The sequence below is a fragment of the Falco biarmicus genome, chromosome 14 (assembly GCF_023638135.1).
Source record: "Falco biarmicus isolate bFalBia1 chromosome 14, bFalBia1.pri, whole genome shotgun sequence".
Taxonomy (NCBI): Eukaryota; Metazoa; Chordata; class Aves; order Falconiformes; family Falconidae; genus Falco; species Falco biarmicus.
In genome coordinates, this window is record NC_079301.1 from 17,385,048 (window position 1) to 17,410,132 (window position 25,085).

At 38.0% G+C, this 25,085-nt stretch overlaps 1 protein-coding gene across 10 annotated transcripts; it reads left to right on the forward strand.

Moving 5' to 3' along the window:
• The first annotated feature begins 1,578 nt into the window (after window positions 1–1,578).
• On the forward strand, window positions 1,579–22,693 carry XIAP (X-linked inhibitor of apoptosis). Of its 10 annotated transcripts, none has more exons than XM_056359627.1 (8): window positions 1,951–2,047; window positions 8,642–8,805; window positions 12,809–13,715; window positions 15,286–15,385; window positions 17,249–17,327; window positions 17,971–18,004; window positions 19,355–19,579; window positions 20,980–22,693. In XM_056359627.1, exons 3-8 carry the CDS (start codon window positions 12,842–12,844, stop codon window positions 21,171–21,173), a joined length of 1,506 nt encoding a protein of 501 aa, XP_056215602.1. In that variant the 5' UTR covers window positions 1,951–2,047; window positions 8,642–8,805; window positions 12,809–12,841; the 3' UTR covers window positions 21,174–22,693. The 10 variants fall into 10 exon arrangements, with proteins under 10 accessions (XP_056215604.1, XP_056215600.1, XP_056215610.1 ...); XM_056359626.1 differs by lacking the exon at window positions 1,951–2,047 and adding an exon at window positions 5,627–7,449; XM_056359629.1 differs by lacking the exons at window positions 1,951–2,047; window positions 8,642–8,805 and adding an exon at window positions 1,579–1,679.
• Window positions 22,694–25,085: the final 2,392 nt, after the last annotated feature.

A 25,085-nucleotide genomic window follows, 5' to 3' on the forward strand; every position in this document is an offset into this window, starting at 1 on the left:
GAAACATGTAAAGTTGTCATCTTGGCATTTTTAGGCAACCAGATTCTGTCTGGCTCACACAAATATTGCCTATAATACTCAAGCCTTTCACATTTATTTTTTTTCTCATAAGGACACAGAGAATACAAATGAAATATACATATGAAATACAAAGGAAAATGTTATGTGCAGACATTACAGAAGAGACATTGAGATGTAGACTATTTATTTGAGAGACATGTTTTAAAATTTCAGTCAGTTGTGTGCCTAAAGTGACATGTTTCCATAGTGCATTTCTTGAGGCCTTCTCTATTCACATTAAAGGACATCTCTGAAATACTTAAAACAATATTTTTGTAGTATTTCTGTGAAAAACAGTCTGCATTTTCAGTAGAGTTCTCTTGTTTATAAATGCCTTCATTTCTTGTTTTTACTCTGTACAGATACCCTGAGAAATTGGCCCAAGCATTACCAGTGAGGGACTGGAAAAGTTTTCTCATGAAGGAGTAAGAACCACAGTAACCTTACCAGATGCCAGAAGTATGGAAATATGTCTAAGGATACAATTACTTTTAAAAGCCACTGTAAAAAAATATTTATTTATTTATTCTAGAACAACAAGTGTAAGTATTAGAGCTACAGGACTTAAGCTAGATTGTAAACTGATGACTTTTCCCAAAGTTAGTCACGGGTGTAATCACATCTTTGAAGTATCAGATGACAAAAGGTTTATAGCACTGCAGTCAAATTGTTGTTTTCCTTAAGAGAAGTATTAACAAGAACCTCTCTGTAGTAATAGCTTTTCATTATCTATATATTATATTCATGTGATATATATAGTTTTTCATTAATCTCAATATATTTCAACAGCCTCAGACCTCTTGAACTATTTTTCCCTTTAGTTCAGGGAAATTTTTTGTTTATTTCTTATAGGCTGAGCATCACCATTGGGCCGCATCAGGAAACGTTACATTTTAGGCTGCGGGTCATTCTTTCTTAAATGAAGAGCAAGTGTCCAAGTGATCCTGCTTTAGCAGGGGGTTGGACTGGATGGTCTCCAGAGGTCCTTTCCCACTCCAACCGTTCTGTGATTGATTTTGTGATTATCAGATGATTTTGGTTACAACTACCAAAGAAAATAGCCTGAGGTTTCTGTCAGATTTGGAAAATTCTAGTCCAAATACATGAGATTTATGATAGCTGGCGAGAACACAATCTGAAGGAGAAAAAGACCAGCTCCTGGCAAACTTATTAATAAGTAGCACCACTACTTTCTTTAACATCCCTGTGATTTACGAGCACCGATTAAAAAACAATTACAATACAGCCCGAGTTGTACTGAGGAGCATCGCTGGTAGTCACCTCATGCCGCCTCGGCAAGCTTTGAGTCGGTGATGTCTCCATTCCCTCATGCAGCCAGTTAAGAGAAGTCCATAAATTTTAGGCTAATTAACTGCACTGTCATGCCATCTTCCAGCCGCGGTGGTTATTGAGAACCGCACCGTAATTAGGTCAGACTTGTAACTTGATTAGTATCGATCATGCTGAGGGCTGGCAGGGCCCGGGGCAGGCCGCCTGCAGCTCCCCGCCCTGCCCTTCACAGAGATCGGCCATAACGAGCCGTAATCGCGGGGACAGGGGGTGACAGCGAGGACGGCGCTGGGATTAGCGTGCTCCAGGCCGGAAACCGCCTGGAGAAGGTGGTGTGACATGAGGGGGCTGCTGCGGGAGGGGAGGCGGCCTGCGGGCCGGCGCGGAGCCGGGGCGCTGGGAGTGAGGCGGCGAGGGGACGCAGCGGCGCAGGGCGCTGGGGCCCGGCGCGGCGAGCAGAGCCCGCGGCCCGCGCTGCCGCCCCGCGCTTCCCGCCCGCTGCCACTGCGTGGCGCTCTGCACCAGCGGGCGCCGGCCCGGCGCGGCCCCCCCCCCCCCCAGCCCGCCAGGGGGCGCTGCTCCCTGCTCGCCTCCCAGCCGAGCCGGGGAGGCTGCCGGGAGCCGCCATTTTCTCGGTGTCGGCTGGCTGTGGGGCCGTGCCCGCGGTCGGTGCCGGCAATGAGGCGGACGCGGCGCGGTGAGTTGTCAGGCGGGCGCGGCCGTGGCTGTCGGTACCCCGGGGCGGTGGGCGAAACGGGCCGCCCGGCTGCCCGCGCTGGGCGGCTCCTGCTGCTGCGGGCGGCTCGGCGGGGCTCCCCGCGCGGGGCAGGGGGCTCGGTCCCTCCGCGCTGCCCGGGGCCCTCCCGCCCCGCCCGCGGGGGGTGTGGGGGGTCCGAGGGCTGGCGGGGGCGCCGCTGCCCCAGGCCTCTCCCGGGCGGCGGCGGGGGAGGGCGGCAGCCGCGGGAGGCGTTGCCATGGGAACGGGCCGCGCCGCCTCCGCCGGGCGCTGCTGGGCCGGGCCTGCCCCGCCGGGTCACCCGGCCCCGGCCCGCCGCCCCCTCCCCCCCCCCCCCCCCCCGGCTGCCCGTTACCCGGCTGCCCGTTACTCGGTTGCCCGCTGCCCGGGCCGCAGGAGGCCGTCGCCTGAATGAAGCGTCCAAGTGCCGAGTTCTCCTTCCATAAGTAAAAGAAGATTTTGCTGCACTAATACGCACTTCTGTGGTCGTCTTTGGTCCGTTTGACGTATTTGAATGTCGTCTTGTCCCTTTCCCGCTCTTCCTTTTTTCTTTTTTAATAGACCCATCACTTCCTAGAATGCCTTTTCTGCTGCTCGTTAATAAAAATGTGGTTTTGTTCAGGTTTTCTACTGTGAGTATTCAGCAGTTGTTAAGAATTCTGCAGGAAGAAGTTCACTCAAGATCTTTTTTCTTCCAGCTGTAATTCAGCCTTCAGCCCAAGCAGTTCTCCCTTGCACCATGGCTGTGTATTTATGCTGATACTGCTCTTTAACACTGTATTTCTGTGTCTGTACTACTGTCTCTCTGATGCTTCTGCCCTATAAATGGCTGTTACACAGTGGTTTTAGTCTTGGTAAGATTTCTGTCTTTCTTATGTGTTATTAATCTCCATCTGATAGGAAGTACAGATTTGTTCTTGCAACTCTTTAGATATTTTTGTAGAACTACTTTCATTGTCCCTTCATTGTTACAATCTTAACTTGCCATTTTAGTACTGCATATGGAATGTTACTCTGTTCATCATCAAATAAATCACTGCATGACAGAGAAGGCACACAGTGAATTATTCTAAGAAAGCAAGTTTTCATGTGATAGATGTGTCGATCAAGCTTTTATTTCCACGTTTTTATTTTTTCTTAAGTGCTTCATTTTGCTATGGACGTGCTTGCGTTGCAGTTTTCTTTGAGGCCCTTTAAAGAACACCCAACTACTTCTTTCTGTAGAAAACTTGGCACCTGCAGCATTGGCCAAGAAGGGCAAAGGAACAAGTTAATGATTGTTCTGTACCTCCTCTGACCTTGCCCTTTGTAACCAGCAGCAAAAGTGAAAGAATTCTGATGAGGGTTGTTGTTTGGCTCTGGGTTTGGTTCTTTTTTTGACTGCTCCCACTGATACAAGGCAGACTTGCATTTATTACCAGAACAGTAAGAAAATGTGTGTTCATATCTCGGTCTTTGAAGTAGGAAGATGGATTTCATTTCAGGCTTCTGTACCTGTGATGGTGCTTCTACATTTGTCGCCATCATCCCAGGGTGGGCGAAACGGCTGCAGGGAGCTGAAGAGTTTCAGAAAATCCAGTTCATAATCAGATGCAGAATTTTCCAGGAGAGAGAAGGCTGGATCATTGGATTTTATGCCATCTGCTGTTACAGTCTTTCTCCTTTTTGCTGCCCTCTAGTTTTTAATTCCAGGAGTTTTTTGTTGTCCTCTGGATCTTCTGGAGTCTTCCCAATCTTATGTCCCTTCCTAGTTTCAGTAAAAGATCTGAATTTCAGACTTCCCCTAACCTCAGACTCTTTCAGCTTTAGAATATTTTTAGATTTGGATTTCTTGGCCAAGGGATAGAATTTAAAAATGTTTTTTTTAATCATAGTGTTGGAGTTGTGCCTTCATAAACAGTGCTGAAAGTTATGTGAAAACGAAAACTTTTAACCTTTTTTTTTGCTACCAACAGGAATGTAAATACTGGAATTTGTTCTAAAGATTGGTGGAAAATAGAGGTGAAACCAGTATCTGCTTTGATTAATCTATTACTAAACTTGGTATGATTGGCTACTGATTTCTTAGGGAAAAACTATTGTATGTATCTTTTGTGGTTGTTTTTGTTTTGTTTTGTTTTGGGAGTTAACAGCATACAGTCCTTTGCTGCTTTTTATTTTTCATAGCATGTGGTCTGTCTTGTGGAGTTCTGATCCACAATATTCTGAACATGGTAATTGAAAGTCAGGCTCCAGAAATAGCAAGATTTTTTAATGTGAAAAAAGTAGTTGTGCGTGAAAGTTGGAAGTATGTTAGATTGAAGAAGGCATGCCACAGTTTGGATGGAATGTCGCTCCTGTTGTGTGAAGTGAAGCTGCGCATACCTTGCAGCTGGTTGTCCTTCCCTTTCTGTGTTTTGGAGAGTTTCTTATTAAATAGAAAGACAAGCAGAGTGTTTTCAACAGGTGCAGCTTTCATATTTCACTTTTGGCACAGTGTTATAATTGGTATTAATCCCCAAATCATCCCAGTTTCCTGAGAAACATAAAATATAAAGGATAAATCAAGGGACATTTCTGAGTTTACAAGATGATGACTGTTGTGTGTGTTTATATGTATATGTAAAAATATATATACAAATTTGCCTCATTCTTCAATGGCAAAACATTCTTGCTATGATACCAGGAAGTGTACCTTCTGCACCAGGCTGCAGTTAGATGAACGTGAATAATGAGCGAAGTGGCACTGGCACGACCAGCAATATGAGCTGGGTGGAACTGAGCGCCCGTGCCAGTGGGCAGTGCAGGAGGTGACAGGCTTCCTGTACGTCGAAGGTTATACAACTTTGCTTCAGAAACCAGAAGATTCAGCAGTTTTGCTGTGGCATTAATCATGTTGCTGTAGCCGAAGTTCCGTGTCGTTATGTCTTCTTGATGAAAGACACCCTCTTTTTCAATCTTTTTCTTCAATTATAAGTTTAAACGATTTGTAAAAGGATATAACGCTAAAAGCTGGAGCACAGCTAATACTTGGGAAAGGATGTGTCCCAGGGCACTGCAGGTTTTGCTTTTTCAGACTTTTTTTCTTTTTACTCTTTGCTATTCTACTTTAACATACTCCAATTAACTGGGTAATTTTTTTGTTTCTTAACCGTAACAGCAGTAATTCAACTTCCAGGGATTACATTTCTATAGTGATACATTTTATGATCAGAGATATAATTTTTTTTTAACTGATCTGCTTCATAGTTGACAGAAGTATCTTGTAATTTCTATTTTTAGTAGGGTAGAAACTGCATAGCTTGGTTAGTCCCCAAAATGTATTCACAGACTTTAATGGATGGAAGTATGCTTCAAATTGTATTAAATACAACTTCCAAGCTGTTTTCGAGTAGAAGGAAAAGTTCTGGAAGTTTAGTCTCAATTTCTTGAGGAAGAACTTGGAGCTAAATCAAATTCCTGTTAATAATACAGCAGTTAATAAATGTTCTAAAGTTAAAACATAAAAATTATATAAACCAGATTTTATATGACTTGACTTGTACATATAAAATGTAAGTCTATAACACAAAAATGAAGAATCTTGAAAAATTTATCCACCACCACCCCCCTAAATGGTAGTGTTGTAGTACTGAATTTGAAATTATTTTCACAGTGAGTTGTGTTACAAGAGGCAGAACAACAGAATAATTAAGCAAATGAAGATAGTGGTAAGGAGTATGGAAACAGGATGGAAGAACAAACAGGCTGGTTTTTCCAACGTGTTGTGGAGGGAAAAAGCCACAAATGTAAAAATTACTCTTTCCCTATGATTTGCCTGAAAGAATACTTAAAGAATTTCAATAAGCTTAAATGGTACAATTCAAGCTACCTTGTAATTAAAAATTTATAGCTAAATCGTACAGAGAGTTCTGTATGATTTTCAGGAGTACAGTGCCTATAATGAAAAATATTTTATTATATTCCTGCTTAGGCCATAAATAAAACATTCATCTTACTGGAACTGCCAGAGAAACTTGAGACTGTCGGGCTTGCTCCTTTTTTGTAGTTTTGATTTGGTGGGAGGGTTACTGGAAGTCTTGTACACTTGGTGTTTGCTCTCTTGATCTCTACTTCTACCTTCAGTCTCCTTCTAGGTCTTTCTCAGTATGCTTGAGGTTTGGTAGGATTTTTTTCTGTGTTGGTTTTTTTTGTGCTTTTAGTGGGTTTATTTGGTCCCCTACCTTCCCCCTTATTTTTAGGTACTGTCGTCTGTAGGCAATTCATTTCAGTGGCAGCAGCTGTTGGAACTAAACCTTTGCTTTAGGTAGGTTTTCCTGTTTCCAAATGAAAAGTACTGTCATGTCTTTCACACTTTACTGTGTACTAAACACTTAGCAAGGTGTGGTAGAGCTAAAACGGTTTTCTCCAGACCCTTTAGTCCTTCTTCTTCCTTGGTCACTTTGAAAAACCACAGATTTATACATTAATCAATTAGAGCCATTAATGATGTCTTATGCTTGACCTTTGACCTCTCTGTAGAACTATGTGCTTAGGCTACAGCATGCCAGTTTTTTCTATAGCGGCTGGTATTTACTCCTCCTTTCTTATACACACAGCTGAAGTTCATCTGAAAACATTTATCTTTCAAGTTCACAAAAAAAATTACTGAGCGCTGCCATGAATCCATTCTTCTTGTTTATTGCAGTGTTCCATACCCATATGACTTCTTCATTAAGAAAAATACAGTATGAAAATCATTCTCAGAATAGTATGTTTCTATTGGCCTGTTTATATTTATTTCTAAGATGGAGAGTGTAAAAGTCACTGTGAGTAGAGTCAAGAATTAGGAAGATGTAATGATAGCCTAGTAGAACCTTGAGCAGCTGACTGACTTCCTATGATGATAAACCCTGCTGGGAAGCTAAATAGGACCTGTTTGAGAAAACAGAGAAATGAAACTGAGGTGATGGATTTACTTAAGCTTTGGCAGTGAATCAAAAGGCATTTTGTAGATATATACGCTCTTTATGAAATAAAAAATCTCTAGGCAGAAATTTTTTTCAAATGGTTATTGATAATTACGTGTAAATATGCTAAGATTTCTAAATGCTGTTTAATAAATCCTGTATTTCTTGTGGCTTTTAAGTATGCTTTCAGTTAGCAGCGTGCACCTTTCTTGATCTAATTGCAGCTGAGCAGGCACAAAGTGAAATTCAGTGAAGTGACATGCATAATTGTGTGTCAGCTGGTACAGGATGTTCTGCTTGATATTTACTTGCTGCACTGCTCTCACATTTCAAAATTCAGCCAAAAACGAACACTAACATTGCTCTCATAGTCAGCGTGTCACGCAGAAGCTCCACGTGTATGTACCGTTTGGTCAGGAACATGAGGCTGTGCAAGTAAGTTTCGGACTCGGAGGTTACTGCCATGCTTGTCCTGTGGAAGAATTAAAAATAACTCCTTATAGTGCCAATCTTTTCTAGGGTTAAGGATGGAAATAATCAAGTCTAATGAAATATACTTGAAAGAGAAAAGTGGGTTCTGTACTTTTCCTTTGAAGCATTTTAGATCTAGGTAATGTGATGTTGTACATTTTTGCATAAAATCATACCTGATAATATTTTTAAAGCTGAATTTAACATGTTTGGCTTGCAAAACCGCTGTGTAAAATTTTGCATTTTGAATAACAACATTTTTGCTTTAAATTCTTGTCTTTATTTTTTGTTCTGAAACATAGTCAATAGACTATATGAAATGGTACTTTAGATTGAAAGGTGGAGGTGTCTTGTGACAAATACTGTCAGATGTTTAAAAGCAGGATTAAACTTGGGTTCTGGAAGTCTTTCAGGCTAAAAGAGGCTTTGTTTACTCACTGCATATATAAGAAGATAGTTAATGCTTCCATAATAGTTAAAAAAAAACCCTGGGTTTTATAAGTGAAGATGAACTTCAAGATTTCTGGACCTTCTACTTTGAATTAATATGTGATTAATTAAATTTACACAGAAAGGCTTAATTAACTTCTGTATACATGAAGTATACTCTCTGAACTTGGGTTTGCTGCTGGTATGTATTATAAAGTCTCGTGTACATGTCTTGGCTGCGTTTTATGAATTTAGGTTTCTTAGCCATAAACAACTCGGAAATTTACCTTTAGATATTTTTCTTCTGCAGTTACTGTTCATCTGAGTGCTGCTATGATGCAGGATGTTTTTCTAAATCATTACTCCGACCTACTGGAGTAAGGCAACTGTTAAAATTGCTGTGTAGATACAGTATTCCTGAGCTAGTTTTAGTTGTACACTTCGAACAGTTGCTTTAACAGTTGTTTGAAACAAATAATTGAACTTGATGTTGCATTTAAAGTAGTACTAATGTTGTATTTAAAACAGTACTTACACAAGTGAAGAGTTTGCCTCAATGTTTAATAAATAAGTTAATGTCTTTTTCTCTTAGATAAAATTATACTGAGATGTAAGCCAACTACGTTTAGAGGGGCTGTTGTAAGGAAAGGGCTTTGTGATGTGGGTGGATCATGGTTAAAGCTAGCAGATACCTGTGAGGGCTTTGTCCTGCTTCTGTCAGTTGCAGTACTGAGACGTGGTTTTGAGAGGCTTCTAGAATGATGGTTGAATCTTTCTGCTCCAAAAGATCAAGATTAAATAATGTGGTTGATACAGTTTAAGACAGTAACTTCATATTAAAGAATGGATCTGTGGTGATTGGAGCTTCTGCCAGTACTTAATGCTCTTTTGGTATGTGCTTTTCATGCTGTTTTGATTGCAAGGATCCAGATAGATTTCTTACCTCCAGTGAATCCAAATGTGGCAAATGTGCCATGTTGGGGGCATAATTTTTTTGTTTACATTGTTAATAGAAGGAATATCAAAGTATTCATAGCACTGTAGAAAAAACTGTTTGAAAGAATAAAGCCACTAATCTCAGTGTTCTGAGTGATGAACACACAATCTATAAGGTTTTTTTAGTTTTATCCTAATGCTTATTTCCAATTACATTTTCCCTCAGTTGTTAGAACTTCCAGTGCAGTATATAGAGATTTATTTTTTTTTCTGCTTCAGATACTGCTGTTACATCTGGCTGAAAGGCATTATCCTGTGCTTTCCATTGCAGTGGAGGGTAGTACAGATACTGATTTTTAGGTAGTTCTGTTAGTTCATTTTTGCCTAGCATTCACAGTTAATTAAAAGTAATCAATAAAACTGAGGAAGATCATTGCAGTTAATTGAATATCATCTCCATCCTGATTTCTAATATTTCAGTTTAGTCTTTGATCCTCCTCCTTCAATGTCTTTGCTCAAGTGTTTCCTTTTCAGTTCCTTAGTGTTACTAAAACACACACACATCTTTCCAGGAAACACCCAGAGGATCAACAGAGTAAGCGGAGTAAAACTAATACAAACTAATTTAGGTAACAGTTTAAAACTCATGCTGTTATTTCTGTTAGGGAATCTGTCATATATGAGACATACCACCTATGTGATAATTTCAGTTCTGCAGCTCACATTTTTAAGGGTGAGAAGTTATTTTGGAAGAAGAGGAGAAAATGCACAATTAAGCATTATATGTTTATAGACATTCTGAAAATGAAGCCTGCTTTAAAAGTAGTAGGGGTCATTGGAATGAAAGTATCTAAAAAGTAGATGTTTGCCAGTTGCACGGAATATTTTTTTTCAGAATTTTCAAGTTATTTACTAAAAAAAAAATGATGAGGCTTCTTAAATTTTCTTATGTTGGAGGGGGAAGGCTTTCATGAAAGAGTCCAGAAAAGTACGGCAAGACCCAGGCTTGCACGTGCAGTGTAAGTATGATTTGAAGATCATCCCTGTCAGAGGGTGCTGGAGAATATAAAGATATAATATTTATGAAAATTGCTTTGATAAAATATCTTTTTTAGCTTATGAAAAATAATGACTTTACAGTAAGCACTGCATTCACGTTACGAAGGCTTTTATATATATATATGCACACCTGGTATATGAATATACTGCTGTATCATTCTTACTTTTCAAGTAAGAATGGCAGATTTTAAACTGGAGCAATTAAGTGGTGCTTAGAACATGCAGGTGGCTTATGAGAAGTGGGGGCATAATGAATTTTGTCTCTTGTTTTTTAACTTTGTATAGCATAGTCATTGTGATATGTGGTCACCCCGTATGGCATAAGGAACAGAAAAGCACAAACCAAGGGTGATCTTTGCATCTTGAGTAAATTCTTAAGACCTGTCAGGCTTGAATCTTGGTCTGTCTTTACCCCTGATTTCAGTAAGTACAGGGAGGGCAAATTACGGAGTGGCTGAGTAGATAATCTCCAATTTGCTGCAGTTAGTTTGTATGCAACAGATCAAAGAGGCTCTATCCTGATCTTAATGTAAATATAAGCCAAAAAAGTTAATATGTAAAAATTTAAATTGGATTGTTTTTTCATTGTGTCTGAACTCATTTCACTATAAATAAAACAGAAATTAAGATATACTTCTAGTCATACATTGAAAGCATATGCATTTTTTTGTTTTTTCAATGGATATTTTGGAAAGCAGTCTCCGAGGGATGTGAGGTAGGCTTTGTTTGCTTTCTTGTAGAAAGTCTTTTAGTCATGCAGATAAGAAAATCAGTATGCAGCCAACAGTATTTGAGTGATACAAATTACTTCATGAATGCAGTGTAGTAGTAATGATGATAGATCCATAAGGTCACTTTTACAGAAATGTTTCTAGAGGGTTTAAAGTGAAATTTTAAAAGGAGATAAACACAAACTTTAAAACTGTTGTTATAAAAATTGATTGTTTTCAATATACATATGTATATTTTTTAAATATCTGTATTGTGACAGCTTTCATATTACTACATGTAATGACTGATTAATTTTTTTGCCCTTCATAGTCAAAACAAGCATATAGGTCAGATTTGTAGGTCAGTCAGTATAATTTATTCAGAAGCTGTTTTTGAATTTGCTAAGCTAAACCAGAAAACCCCAGTGTAATTTCTAGTGTCATTACATTAGTCATGAACTGACTTACAGATGGAATTAAAGCTGGTGCTCAGAAGTAGTCTTATATCCATGATTACATGAAGCAAGCATGCTGAATCTCTAATGCCATGTTTTCTCAGCGTGTAGCTTAATTGTCTTTGTCATCTTGGCAAAGGATTCAGTGAATCTGCAATGCATAGTCATTTTAATTTCCCCTCCCCCTTCTGAACTTTAAAAAAGGTTTTGTCCTTCCTGTAGAAGCTAAGTCTCGTATTATATAAGCAATTATTGTAATTGTAACATCTGCATTGATCTTAAAGAAACTATAATCAATATTAATGCTGATGTTGAGGAAGCTAGATTTTTGCCTGAGGGCCTATCTTAAGAAGGTAAGGACTGGAAACAGATCAGGATCCATACAGAAAACAGAGAAATGCCCAGTTGTTCAAATAATTACATATTCTGTTCTTCCTTATATGCATTTCTTTTTGCTAATTGCTGAATTATTATTGCTTTGTGCTAAGAAGTCCATTTGGGCAGTCTCACAATAATTTACCGTTTAATAAAGGAGTGAGTTTGAGACGTGTATCCCCTGTAGCCTGTGTTTTACCCAGGACTTCCTAAGTCAATAATATCACAGTACTTGTCAGGACAAGAGATGAATTTTTACTGTGCTCAGACTTCATCCATCTTGGGATGAAGGCGATGACTGTGTTGAGTTTGTGGTTCTTGTACGGGACCTGTGGGAACCAGGTTGCTTTCTTTTATCATGAAAGTCATGAAAGAAGGGACTTGTCTGCGTGCTCTTAGCCGCCCTCTGAACGGAAGGGTGCTGGGGCAGGGCGAGCAGTCAGTACTCGCCCTGGCACAAGTGCAGGCAGGAACAGGAATGTGGGACAGGTGAGAAGAAGAATAATGTTCCTTCAGGGAGGGAAGGGAGGAAAGGCTGAGTTGATGGCAGAGGCGCAGGAACTTTTGGTAGAGTGTAAGCAGGGCACGGGAACGTGCAAGCAGCATGCTGGGCATGAACAGTAGTGATAGGTAGTCCAAGATGCTGATCTTAAGCAGAACACAGCATTTTGGTAAAATGCCCTAGTGAAACATCTGATAGTTTATTTCATGAGATTTTTTTGTTAAAAGGGAAACTGAGGTGTATGTCTTTATAATATATATACACAAGTCCAAAGCCTTTTTTTCCTTTGTGGTGGTGGTTTTACCAGTTGATGCCTATCTGTAATGGGCATGGTAGTCACAGCCTTCATACGGGGAAAAATACAGTTGTGTTTCAGAACTGGACTGTAAAGTCTTGCACATGTGGTCTGCCTTAGATCAGTATTTTAAATATGGTAACTTTGTAACTTTATTTTTCAGGGTCAGAAGCCTTTTGGCAGTGTTTTGGCTGGAGCTTTTGTTAAATATTTTGTTGATTTCATTCTTGCGCTGTGTCTGTGTTAAGAAATAGAACATGCTTTTAAAGCTGTAAATGTATAAGCTTGTGTGTTTTCCAGATAATTTTTTTATTGGCCTGTAAAACTTCATGATCTTCCTGCCTTTCTTCACAGATACTTTTTTAAAATGTTGTTTTCAGTGTTCTGGTGTTTGCCCCTATGTGGCAGGGGAGGCAGGCAAGGGTGAGATGGGAAAGAAGAGGAAGAGGCATTTTTTTAATACATCAAGGCTGGCTAGTTTATCTCAGCCAGTTTCCAGGCTTGTATATGACTATGATCTATGCTTCTGTCTGTGAAATTAAAACATTTATTTTTTGTTTAGGAAATCTGAAAGGATAGCCCTACATATGAAGAGATGACGTGTAATTTCTCAGATAACCTGGAAGCTTGTGCTACTCCAGACACTGACCATGATCAAGAATGGGCTCAGGAACACTACCGACTAGGAACTTTTGTTGAATTTCCACTTGGCTGTCCAGTTTCAGCGTCGGCACTAGCACGAGCTGGCTTTGTTTATACTGGAGAAGGTGACAAAGTGAAGTGCTTTAGTTGCTGTACAATTATCGAAGGATGGGCATCTGGGGATTCTGCAGTTGAGAGACACAAAAAGCTTTCCCCAAACTGCAAATTTATTACCGAATCTGCTTTTCTGGAGAATAACATACATCCTCTTGCCCAGAACTACCAGCATAGAACTGAAAATGGTTCCAGCAATTCAGCCCTCCCGTGTACTCTGGATGACACATCTGATGTGGAGGCAGATTACCTGTTGAGAACTAGGCAGGTTGTGGATATGTCAGATAATTTGTATCCTAAAAACCGTGCTATGTGCAGTGAAGAAACAAGATTAAAGTCTTTTGACAGCTGGCCCCTTGATGCTCAGTTGACACCAAAGGAATTGGCTAATGCTGGATTCTATTATACAGGTGTTGGTGATCAAGTAGCATGTTTTTGCTGTGGTGGAAAATTGAAAAAGTGGGAACCCAGCGACAGAGCTTGGTCAGAACACAAGAGGCATTTTCCCAACTGCTTTTTTGTCTTGGGCTGGGATGTTGGAAATGTTCCAGGTGAATCTGTTCCCACTGAGCTTGAGAGAGGTGGTGTGAACAATGCACAGCATCCAAGGAATCCATCTATGGCAAAATACGGAAGACGTTTACAAACATTTTTAACTTGGATATATCCTGTTGATAAAGAGCAACTTGCTGAAGCTGGGTTCTATAGCACAGGTAAGCCAGACCTTAAAACGGCTAATATCTTTTACAAAGAAATCTTATATAAATGTTTTGTTATGAAAAAATAAGCTTTTTAATTGTAATTTGGAATGATTTGCCAAAATTTCTTCGTTCTGTAAACTACTTTTCATAGTTCTTATGTAAAATGACATACGTTATATCAAGTATGTTTAATAGTAAAGTATAAATCTAATCATAAATGCATTTTTGGCAATAAAACATTGAAATGTGTTTTCCTTGCCTGCTAAAACACTCACATCTTTCACAATGACAACTATTGAAGTTTGTATTTTTTTAAGTAATGAAGTGCTGCCCTCCAGATAGCTACCCTAGGTCTAAGGGGTGGACTTGTGGCATGTACAGCAGCCTATTCAACGAAGTCCAGGTGGTGTGCTGTTTTATTGATTTAACATGTGTTTGTGTTATCAAAGCATTTGGACACCTGAAACCAGCAAATACCATTACTGCCTACTGTAAAAGCTTTATGAAGACGATGACTCCAGTGGAAGAGCTTTTACTTTTAAATATGTAGTGTTTGACTTAGATAAGACTCCAATGTCTTTGTGCATTGGTTTCCCAATTAGATTGAATTGCGTAGTGCTGTTAAAGCTCCTTGAAATTCTTCACTGAGAGATGCTGTACAAGTGCAAAGTGTGGCTCTTATTAGATCATAAAGAAAAGGGGATTATCTGGAATAATTTCTTAGTGTCATCTTAATTGGCTTCTCTCTTAGTAGCTCTCGGAAGAATTTTTTAATCTGATTCCATTTGTTTCACTGCTGGCCATAACTAAAACCTGTGATACATTCCTGTATGAGTGATATATGGGCAACATTTGTACCCAGTATAACTGATTTTATTGATTTCTTCCTGGATTCCTAAAAGTACCTAGCTTCTCACAGCCAAGTGAGATCCGTATTGTGGAGGTGCACTAAACGGGCGCCAGCTTATCCGACCTAATGGCTGTTCATGTGACTTCTGTGAAAACTCTGTTTCTTGTGGCCCGAGAACCATTTAGCTCTATGGGAAAACTCTGACCATACCTCCTCATTTCAACAAACAGAATATCTAAGCCCTTTTCTGGCGCAGTCTTTGATTACAGTAGGTGTAGTGCTAGAACAGAGAGAGTGCAATTTCTCCTAACATCTCCTCAGTCAGTTATGCTACTGCTGTGTAGAGCCAGTTAATGGTGAAATAGAGGACCAAAAAGGCATGGAAACATCCTTAGTTCTTTGTGGCACACTAGTTCGTGGCTTCTTTACTAGTGGATTGAGCTATTTGATAGTAGATTTTTTTTTTAGCTTTTACTTTTTATCTGTTTAATTGCTTGCTAAAATAAAGCTTGGGAATATTTCATGTGACTCATACTTCGTCTTTTTTAAGCTCAAGCCTCTCCTGAATGTTTGTTTCAAATCATATGTATTATGTTCTTTAAAATTGAATTATTTTTAGTTACAATTGCTAAGCAAGAAAATATTTTTTTCTTAATAATGTAACATTTTAGTTGAAAACTTATTTTTATGCCTAGTAGAAATACGTAATTTTATTCTTGTGTGTTTCCTCAGGTAATGGTGATCACGTTGTGTGTTTCCACTGTGGTGGAGGATTGCAAGAATGGAAGGAAAATGAAGACCCATGGGATCAACATGCCAAATGGTTTCCTGGGTAAAGTATTTTTGACTGTTTTCTTGTTGCAACTCTGAGTCTTATTTACAGTATATTATATTTTAATAACAGAGCATACTACTAAAGGTTTCAGTTGACTATGGGTTAACATTCTTTAGATTTATGTAAATAACCTTTTTTTTTTAGTTGCCCTCCTCCACTTCCTTCTTCATTTTTGTCATGGAGGTACCAAAGGAATAGCAGTTACCTTCCATGGTTTGTGGTTTTCCTTTTCAATAAACAGAAGAGATTTTTAAGGTTTTTTGTATGGGGTCTTTATTTTTGTTGTTCCATCTGTTCTGTCTTCTGTAGTCCTGCTCTTAGATGTGCAATCATCAACATATGCTTTAATGTTATATCAGAGGCCTCAAAAGAGGACATTTACTTCATGCCTTCATTGAGAGGTAGGAGGGAGTTCTTCTGAAGTGGGTGTGAAAGAGAACTAAATCTCAAGAGGCTGAGGGTGCATCTAACTCATTAGAGGTGGGCAGTCTGAAAATTGTCCTAAAATAGTACTTTCTGAATAACTATACTTCTAAGTCAGTGTTGTTTGTATGTCAGCTTGTTTGTAGGAATTATTAAAGGAAAGAGAAGATTTCTGTGTCTGGACTGAACTGATGTCTCAGCTAGCAGAGTTACAAAGTTTTGTGGATATGTATCTAATTATTTTTTTTCTTACCATCAGAGCGCTACATTCTAATTGCTATTTTAATAGCATCACACATGCCAAAGTTCGTAACTTATGTCAGGATACAAAATGACTAAACTTATGTCACAGTGCAAGGAAACCTGAAGAACTCGGTAGTGGTATTGAATTCTAAACATACTTCTGCATAAATTTTAAAGGATTGAGGATTCCAGACTTCCAGTTTTCAGAAAGACTGCCAATTTTGTCTAAAACCTGTCTTGAGGAAAGGAGGAATTGTATATGACTCATTGTTTCTTGCAGGTGGATAAAAGCTGTCCAAGTACAAAGACTTAGTTACTTGTATAACATTGATAAAATCAACGTCTTTTATGCATTAGCTGCCAAATTAGTCTTCTGTGGTGAAAGGCTCTCTGGAAGCTGGGAGGTAGTATTTATGTGTTAGCTGATCCTTTTCTCAGTAGTGGTAAAGGCGGCTTTTAATTATTAGTGTCTGCCACTTGAAAGAGATGTCATTCCAAGTTTTTGGCTTGGTGCAGTGAATGGTGAAGACTCATTTTCTTGCTACGTTTCACTCCTCCTTATATGGGTTTGGTTTTGTTTTAGGTTGCTTAAATTATGTCAGTTTTGATTACTTCCCCCCAGATCATTAATTGTCTAATATGGAGTTTTTGTTTGCACATCAACTTGAGTGGCAGTGTTACAGCCTCACAGCGTACTATGTCCGTGAATTGCTGAAGGTGAGGGAGCTGCTGAAGCTAGAGAACTATTGTTGAGGAGTTATGACATTCCCTAAATCTTCTGGTAGGGAAGAGCTCTGACCAGTGGCTAGGACTAATTGGAAAGTATTGAAAGAAAACATGTAAGGCACCTGTCGGCCCAGTGACTGCTTTTCTTTGATTGCAAAAGATTAAACCAACATTTTAACATAACATTTGTTTTTCATTGGAGTCTTATATAAACCTGTGGCGTCAGCTGTAATGGCCAGCAACTCTTCAACTTTCTGTTTCGCCAAAAATGTGAAGAAGATATATACTGCTGAAGTGATTAAGATGTTTTTAGAAACGTTTAAATGACATTACTGATGCTGACTAAACATTTAGAGGTTTCAAAAGCTAGTATTCTATGTGATGTAGGAAATGTATTGAAGCTTTCCAGAGTTATGTAGTTGATTTTTGTTTTCCTGTGCAGTTTTAACTAAATATTTTTATTTATAGGTGCAGATTTGTGAGAAAGAAAAAGGGGCTAGAATTTATAAATAACGTTCACTTAAGAGATGGATGTAGGGATTCAACAGTAAGTGTCTTCTTCATCAAATATTTGGTGAAAATACAAAGTAGTCTTTACGTAGTTTTCCTATGAAGTTACTCTTCTGATTATCTGCATATCATTTAATCCTCCTGCTGCTGCTTTGATTGGCAGAAAGTGAAAGACGTTGAAGTATATTTTGGTGTCACGCAGGGTTTATAGATCTTGCAGTTCACCTTAGTTGGCTTCTGGATCACAGGTAGTGTGCCTTATATTAATTGTGTGTTTAGTACAGAACAAGTTCTATTTGTTTTATAGCTTGGTAAGTCCAGGTTTAGGATGAATGATTTCCCTATTCATGTGTAGTAGAAATTTTTTCTTTTCTTCTTAGTAGAGCATTGTTAAACTTGTATGCAGTCACTAAAAAGTAAAACCAATGTTATTTTAGAATTCTTCCATAGACTGAGTCATGTACGTATGATTATAGCAAAGATGGGTTAAAACGAAAACTTAAAACAATATGAAGGACATAACAAAACACTGATCCCTTTGCAGCTGTTCAGAGCAGATTTAATAGTTCTAGTCAATAAAATAACTGAGATCAAATAGATATTTTCTGTCTTGTAACTGTATGGGTTTCTTTCTGCCTTCTCCAGAATTGTAATTTTGTTTGTTTATATTTCACTTTTAGACAGAAGCTGCTGAAGGGACGATACTTTCTAAAGGTACCTGTTTAGAAAAAAAAAACCAAAACAACCCTCCCTGTTTTGGAATATCCATATTTGCATGTGTAGTAAAGGAAATGGTTAATTTTAAAAATAAACCTATTACATTTTTAAGTAAAGCATGACGGGCAAATTGTTGGATGATACTCTTCCTTTGCTTCATTGCTTGTAAAGAACTGCGGAATGAATTTTATTTCTCTTAAGGGAAATCTAATCATGGTTGGATAAATATTGTAAAGTAAAGATTACAAACCATGAAAGAAGTATGCATAGGATGCATTTTTAGTTTTATAGCTAGTAAGTGTGCGTCAAGTATTGAATTAGTAGTGCTGTGGGATAAATCTTAAATACAGAATTGAAACAATCGTTGTTTTTCATGAGGCAGGAGGAGTTGGTGTGTTAAATGGCAAGGACTGGGAGGCTGAGGAAACTTAAATAGCTTGTTATGTGCTCCAGTATTACGCATTCCTGCAATGTTTTTCACAAATACCAAGCAATAAAAAGACAAGACGGTTAAAGGCGTAGCAGGAAGACAGATGAAGCGGCTTCATCCCAGGGAATGATAGTTGTTGCTAATATGAGTGGTTACACAAAACCTGTTTTAGAAATCTCTCACATGCTGCTCATTTACAAGAGTGAAAATCGGGTTAAAAAAAATCTTGCTCTTTGAACAACCTTCTTAAGTGAAGAATTAGCCACTTACATGTAATAGTATAACTGGAAATAAGACACCCTGACGAGAAATCTATTCAAAAAATTCATTGAAAAGATGAAAGGGGAGGTCCAACAGACTGAAAAATGGTTTCCAGAAGTAGCGTTGTGTCTTACTGCGGATAGGCTTACTTGCCTCTTGCTTGTTGACTGTGCTGTTTTGGTTTTGTAAATTAACAATACTTAGTGACTTCTCTCAACATACGTATCTTGGTTTGGTTTTTTTCTTTCCCGAACTAAATTAAAATTAGTGTAATATTATCAAATACTTAGGTTTCCATTGGAATTCTGGGTGAAATCCTGTTAACATTCAGTTACAGAATTTGTGATGTTAATTATGTAAGACATTTTATTTCAGAAGTTGAAAGCGTTGATTTGAAGAGCAAATCTAGGAGGATTTCTGTATTTTAAATAGATGTAGGGAGACTGGGAAAGCTAGGGTGGAAGAGATCTCAAATCTGTGGGTTTGGGTATTTTGACAGTGCAGTTGGTACAATAGCAAAATTCTCAAATTAGAAATACGGTTCCTTTGGCTAGTTATTTGCATAGGTGTCTTAGAGTACTATAGTGAATAGTGTCTGAATATCAGATTCATCTTTGTTAAATTGCTGTTTTGTTTTTCTTAATTTCTTGTTTTAGATGATCTCTTACAGAATCCTTTGGTACAAAGTGCCATAGACATGGGTTTCAGTTTGTCTGAGATTAGGAACACCGTGGAAAAGAGATTGCAGATGTCTGGAGAAAGTCATACATCTGTTGAGGATCTGGTAGCAGATTTAAGTGCTCAGAAAGAACATACAAGGGAAGAAGAACCAAATGAAATCCCAGTTGAGCAAGATGAGCTTATTCAATTGCAAAACCTCTGTGTGTACTTTCATATCAGCTCTTTAGTCTATGAAATATATTTTACTGTTATCTGTTTATTCTACCCTCTGATCCAAGTCTTATCTAAGGTGAAGTTCCAGTATTGTAACTTAAAATTCAAGAGCCTTATCTTTGGACGTAAAAAAACTGAACAAAGAGGGTCTTAAATTATTTGAGCGTAGCAGCATTTGTAAATATCATCTATAAAATAAGTAGTATTAATACCTCAAAAGTGTATAATATTGAAATAAGTCTGGCATGCTTCTGGGAAAAGTTAAATGTGCTAACTAAAAAGTGAAAATTATTGTGACAATGACTTTTAAAAATAAAAGCAAGGGTAACTAGATGTGGGGACTCTGGTGGCAAAATGAAATAGACACAGCAACATACTGGCAAATATTTAGTATACTCAAAATGAAAAAAAATCTTAGTAGAGTATTATTTATTTTTGAGTATAAAATTTTGCCTGGAATAGAAGCATTTTCCTTCTTGGCCAATAAGAAAAAGTGTACTTTTAGTTGGTGTTTCTTTCCAATTATTTCTGTTCCAGCTAGGCTGGGACGTGCAGGTTATGCTCAGAAAGCCGTTGTGGTACACTCTGCAAATGGACCAAACCCAAGATTTACAACTCAGGAAACTTGTCCTTCAAGACAAACATATGGCTGATTCATAGGGAGGGAAAAGACCATCTGGTTGGCATGTTAGGCAGGGATCTTACCAGCCCACTCTTTTTAATTAGATTTTTAATGGACATTGTTGGGGGCGGAGGGGGGAAGAACTTGTGGTGGACATCATTTTTGGCTGTGCAGGGCTCTCCCCAAGTGTCAGGGGAAGGTGTTAGAAGTTTGCATTTTCAAATGTGGTGTATTAGAATAAGAAAGAGCTCATGTACAATGCAAAACTGATTCTTCCCATTTTACAAAGGTTTAGGCTTTTGAAGTATGGGAATTTTGAAAACAGAGGCAGGAAGGGAAATCACATACTCATTCTTTTCATTTGAGAAACTCCTGAAAGAAATAAATCCAGATTACGTAACCATTATCAATGAGCCTTTCTTGTACCTTCTGTACAAGTTTTGGGAAAGTTGTGAATGGGAAGTCTGTGAAAAGAATGGTTCCTGATTGAAATATGCATATCCTAAATTCTATAGATATTTCAAGCTTTTGCCAATATAGATAGTTGAATTCCCTGCATTGGCCTGGGAGATGTAACGAGATGGGGTGGCAGTGTGAAAGAGGATTCCATGCTGCAGCTTGGTTTCCAATCTTTTGTAATTTCTTATTCTTTTTAAAGGTGTGGCCTTTAAATCATATGAAGAAAACCTTGTCCTTGTGTATAAATAAATAAGATTCAGTGGTACTAATTGTGATAACTTCTTTTTATGTGTTTATTTTCCTTAGATCTCAGTACTGAAGAGAAGTTAAGGCGCTTGCAGGAAGAAAAGCTTTGTAAAGTCTGTATGGCTAAAGACATATCAGTTGTCCTCATTCCCTGTGGTCACCTAGTTGCCTGTAAGGAATGTGCTGAAGCACTTAATAAATGCCCTCTGTGTCGTACAAATATTATGAAAAGACAGGAAATTTTTATGTATTAGTGAAATATAAAACACTGTGGATGCCAACATTTCCTGCTTTGTGTAATGTAATGTAAAAAATGCAGTTAATTCCAGGATGTAATCATATGGCAGCATTTAGATTTTTCTACTCTCAGACTCTACATATAACATTAAAAAAATATTTTCCTTAAATAAATTTTTTGTATGTAAAAACCAACATTGAAAGGCAAATATATTCTGTAACTTCAGTTCATACACGTGATTTGGGAAAGCCTAAGTAATGCAAATCTTTATGTGATCGTTCCTTTGCTTCACTTTGGTAGGACTCTGTATGACTGAAGTTTATGCAAATACAGTTGTATAAAGAGTCTGGCCCTAGATACAATTTGTAAATAAGTGAGGTTAAAAAATTATGTACATGTGTATTATATCTGAGATTTTTAGCTTCTCCAATGTCATGTAAGAGTGAGAATGTTACCTTATTTCTGTAACTTTAGTTGTGACATAATTCAGAGAATATGTGTAAACTTGCTGCTGCAATATTTCACCTTGTTTGCCACTACTACTTTGTAAGTTTGTCCGGTTTGATATGTAATTCCTGTCTCCCCATTTATTTTTTTCTGTTTTAGATGTATAAATTGGCCTCAGTAAACTGATTTTAGCTATCTGTTCTTCACAAAAATCCCTCTGTATATAAAATGTACATTGATTTCACTCCATAAAAGAGAACTCAACTGAAATTAAGGAGATTTTACATACCTTGTGGTCTCATTTTAAACTTGCCCCCTTACACAAAAAGGTGGTCATTGTTTGATTTTCTTTCTTTTTTTTTAACATCATCCTTACTCATTTATCTGCTAATAGTTTGCAGTCCTTCTGTTTGTCTCTTTTTTTATAAGAGGGTGGTAAACTCTTATCTCCATGAAAATGCTTTCTTGTTTTAATTTAAATTCACAAGTAATGTTAGAAATTTTTTTGTCCTTGTCGGTTTGCAACATTTGCATTAAAAAGTGAAGAACAATTCTAGTGAGAGTCACCTTAAGATAGTTGAAACTATTTCTTACTGGACTAATACTCAGTTCTCCAATTAAAAATCAGAGTTTTGTATTTAAGTACAGCTGGTTTATGATCACTCTACTTAATTATGTGACTTCCTTATTTTGTGGAGCTACTGATGTTCTGTGCATATATTTTTCTTTGAGTCCTACACACAAAGAGATTTAGAATATAGAATATAGTTTTTCACATTATAAGTTTTAAATCCAGTAGACAGAAATCTAATGTCTATTCTTTATATTTTTTTAAATATGTGCTATGATTATATCTTGGTGTAATGTTATGAATATTTAAAATAAAGTGCAACCTAGCTGTTCCTTGATCATCATAGTTAATTCTCACATGCAAAAAAACCACCCCCAAACCCACCACCAAACAGAAGGATGCTTTCAGTTGCTTTTTTTGTTTTGTAACTCAACTGATACTAATTTAACCTGAGTGTTATTAAGGATAATATATTTTAATTGCAGAGGAAATAAAATCTATTATTTGTATAAATTTAAGTTTGTTCATTGTGAAGTTAAATACATTAATTTTGCTTTTTCTAATAAATTAGAATTTGGTTTTCTGGAATACATGATGACTAGAAATTCATAAAGAATTCAGCACAGAAAGGTTTTATTTTGCCATTTGGGACTTTTCTCTAAAGAGTTTAGTTTTAAAGGTAATGCATGTGTACAGGGATTTTTCAGGACAGACACAGACTGGCAGTTCTGACAGGGTTGTTTCTAGCCCCCATTTTCATTTGCAGGGAGGGTTTTCTGTACTTCTCAAGGGAAATTAAGGGGGGGGGGGTTTGCATGTGAGCTGGTGTATCTTGCCTGAAATAGCTTGTTTAGTTAATGTTGTGAACTATGTTAGGATGACTTGCTCAAGCAGATGGTTTGTTACCTAACCTTGACCTAAGTCATGTGAGAGACGCTATTGGGATGAGCTGGATCCAGCTTACAGGCTGCGGGAATTTGCACGCAGCTCAGTAAAGCCTTGTCTGAGAAAGAGATTGACCAAATTTTACTTAGAGCTATTACAAAACTAAATCCTAGTACGGAGGTGATTTTGGTTGCAAGTGTAGTATGTGAACTGAGAAGAGCCTGGCAGTGGGTCACAAATTGTACCTTCTAAGCTGAGACGGAGAGTAAGCACATTGTCCAAATAATATGCAAGCAACCAGCTTTAACATCAAGCATTTATGCTATTTAACTTTTAAAAGATAGACCACACCCCTTCTAGTAACTTCATGATAGTTGTTATAAAAGATCTAATTGTAATAGCAATTCAAATTTTAATTGCTTAGGAGCATTAAAGGGTTAAAGGCCTGTTAGTGAGATGACAAAATAACTGCTCTGTAGGTTTAATTTTTTTTTCAAAAACTATAATCAGAGTTCTATTCAGACTAAATGTGAAAAAATAATTAGCATAGTCATCAAATTTTGACAGCTTGAATTAGGAAGATGTTTTTTCAAATTACTTTGATTTTCAGTATCTTAAAGAAACAGAAGAAATTCCATGGGCACTGATACTGTGCTGAGTGTTCAAAGAGCTAGAAATGGAGTAGAAGCACAGGTGCTTTGAAAAGGAGGTTAGCAGCAGGACAAAGATGCCCTGGGAGTTGGTCTTTTATAAAAGAGTGAGCTGAAACAAAGAGCTATGGAATATATTCAAGTATCAGTATTCAGTAACTTTATTCTAGTAGCTTCTATGTAAAAATCTTTCTTATTTCCGTTTTACTTGCAGTAGCAGAGCTATTTGCTGCTCCAGATATGTGGGAGATTTACAAGGGGTTTTAATAATGTGTTTTGGAACTGTTTCTGTTTAGAAAACGTGGAAATTGCGTGCCCAATTTAGAAACACAAGGCTAAAATAAGGAAAACCCATAGTTTTGATGTCTTTGTTATGCATTTAGCTTTTTCTCACTGCTTTGAAACAAGGGGCTTGAAACATAATATTGACTTACTCTACCGGTTGTACAGATCTACAGATACTTAGCTGTACATCTTTAAATTCGATTTGGGGCTTGATCCAAAGCTCATAGCACAATAAATAAATTATTATAGGTATATTTTTAATTAGAGTATTTCGACACTTCTTTTAATATTGCCTGGTTAGTTTTGACCACAATGCTTCAATGTTTGTTTTTGTCACCTGTGTGTGCAGCCTGAAGCTACAGGGCATATAGTCAAAGTTTTCAAAGCACTGTTGTTAACCTAACCTAATGAGTTTTTTAAAGTTAGCTATGTTTGAGTTTTACTGAAATTAAAAAAAATAATTAAATATGATGGGTTGTTAGAGTTTAATTAGACCTGGGTGGGAGGTTAATGCAGACACTTGATTACTATGTTCATGTCAAACTTGAAGCTGAAGTTGTATGCTGAGATTAAACATTACAAGGGCTGGTGAAGTTTGTTGCCACAGTATGTAGTAACTACTCGGAAGAGAATCTGTTCTGCCTTTCAAGGCGTGCCGGTTCTTGCATTTGATGTGCAAGGCCTGCCTGAAGGGAAGGTCAGCTCTTCATAGAGTGAAGGAGATTTTTCTGGCCTTTGCGGTGTTTTTCTGCAGCAGTAAGTACATGAACACTGTGTTGGTACGTGGTGGTGGGGTTTTTTTACCCTCTGCGTTGTGCACAAGTGACTCCTGTCAGCAAGGAGGCTAAATGCCAGAGTGGGCTGGAGATTTCCACTGCTGCCCCAGAGGCTTTGTCATTGCCCGTCCTGTGCAGGACGGTGGGACTGGCCTTAGCTCTTGAACCTGCTCTGTGAAGGGTGATGGTCGTCACCTCCGTACAGTCAAATGGGAAGAGCCAGACTAGTGACATCATCTTCATTCCTCGCGGAACTGAAGAATGAGTGAATACTCTCCCTCTTACTAATTTTTTTGGGGTGGGTTTTGCATGTG

Bases quoted from the DNA above. Each gene is read 5' to 3' on its own strand.
- XIAP (XM_056359629.1), top strand. From the start codon at position 12,842: ATGACGTGTAATTTCTCAGATAACCTGGAAGCTTGTGCTACTCCAGAC. The intron at 18,005-19,354 runs GTACCTGTTTAG...TTCTTGTTTTAG, and splicing joins AGGGACGATACTTTCTAAAG to ATGATCTCTTACAGAATCCT. The intron at 19,580-20,979 runs GTGTGTACTTTC...TATTTTCCTTAG, and splicing joins TATTCAATTGCAAAACCTCT to ATCTCAGTACTGAAGAGAAG.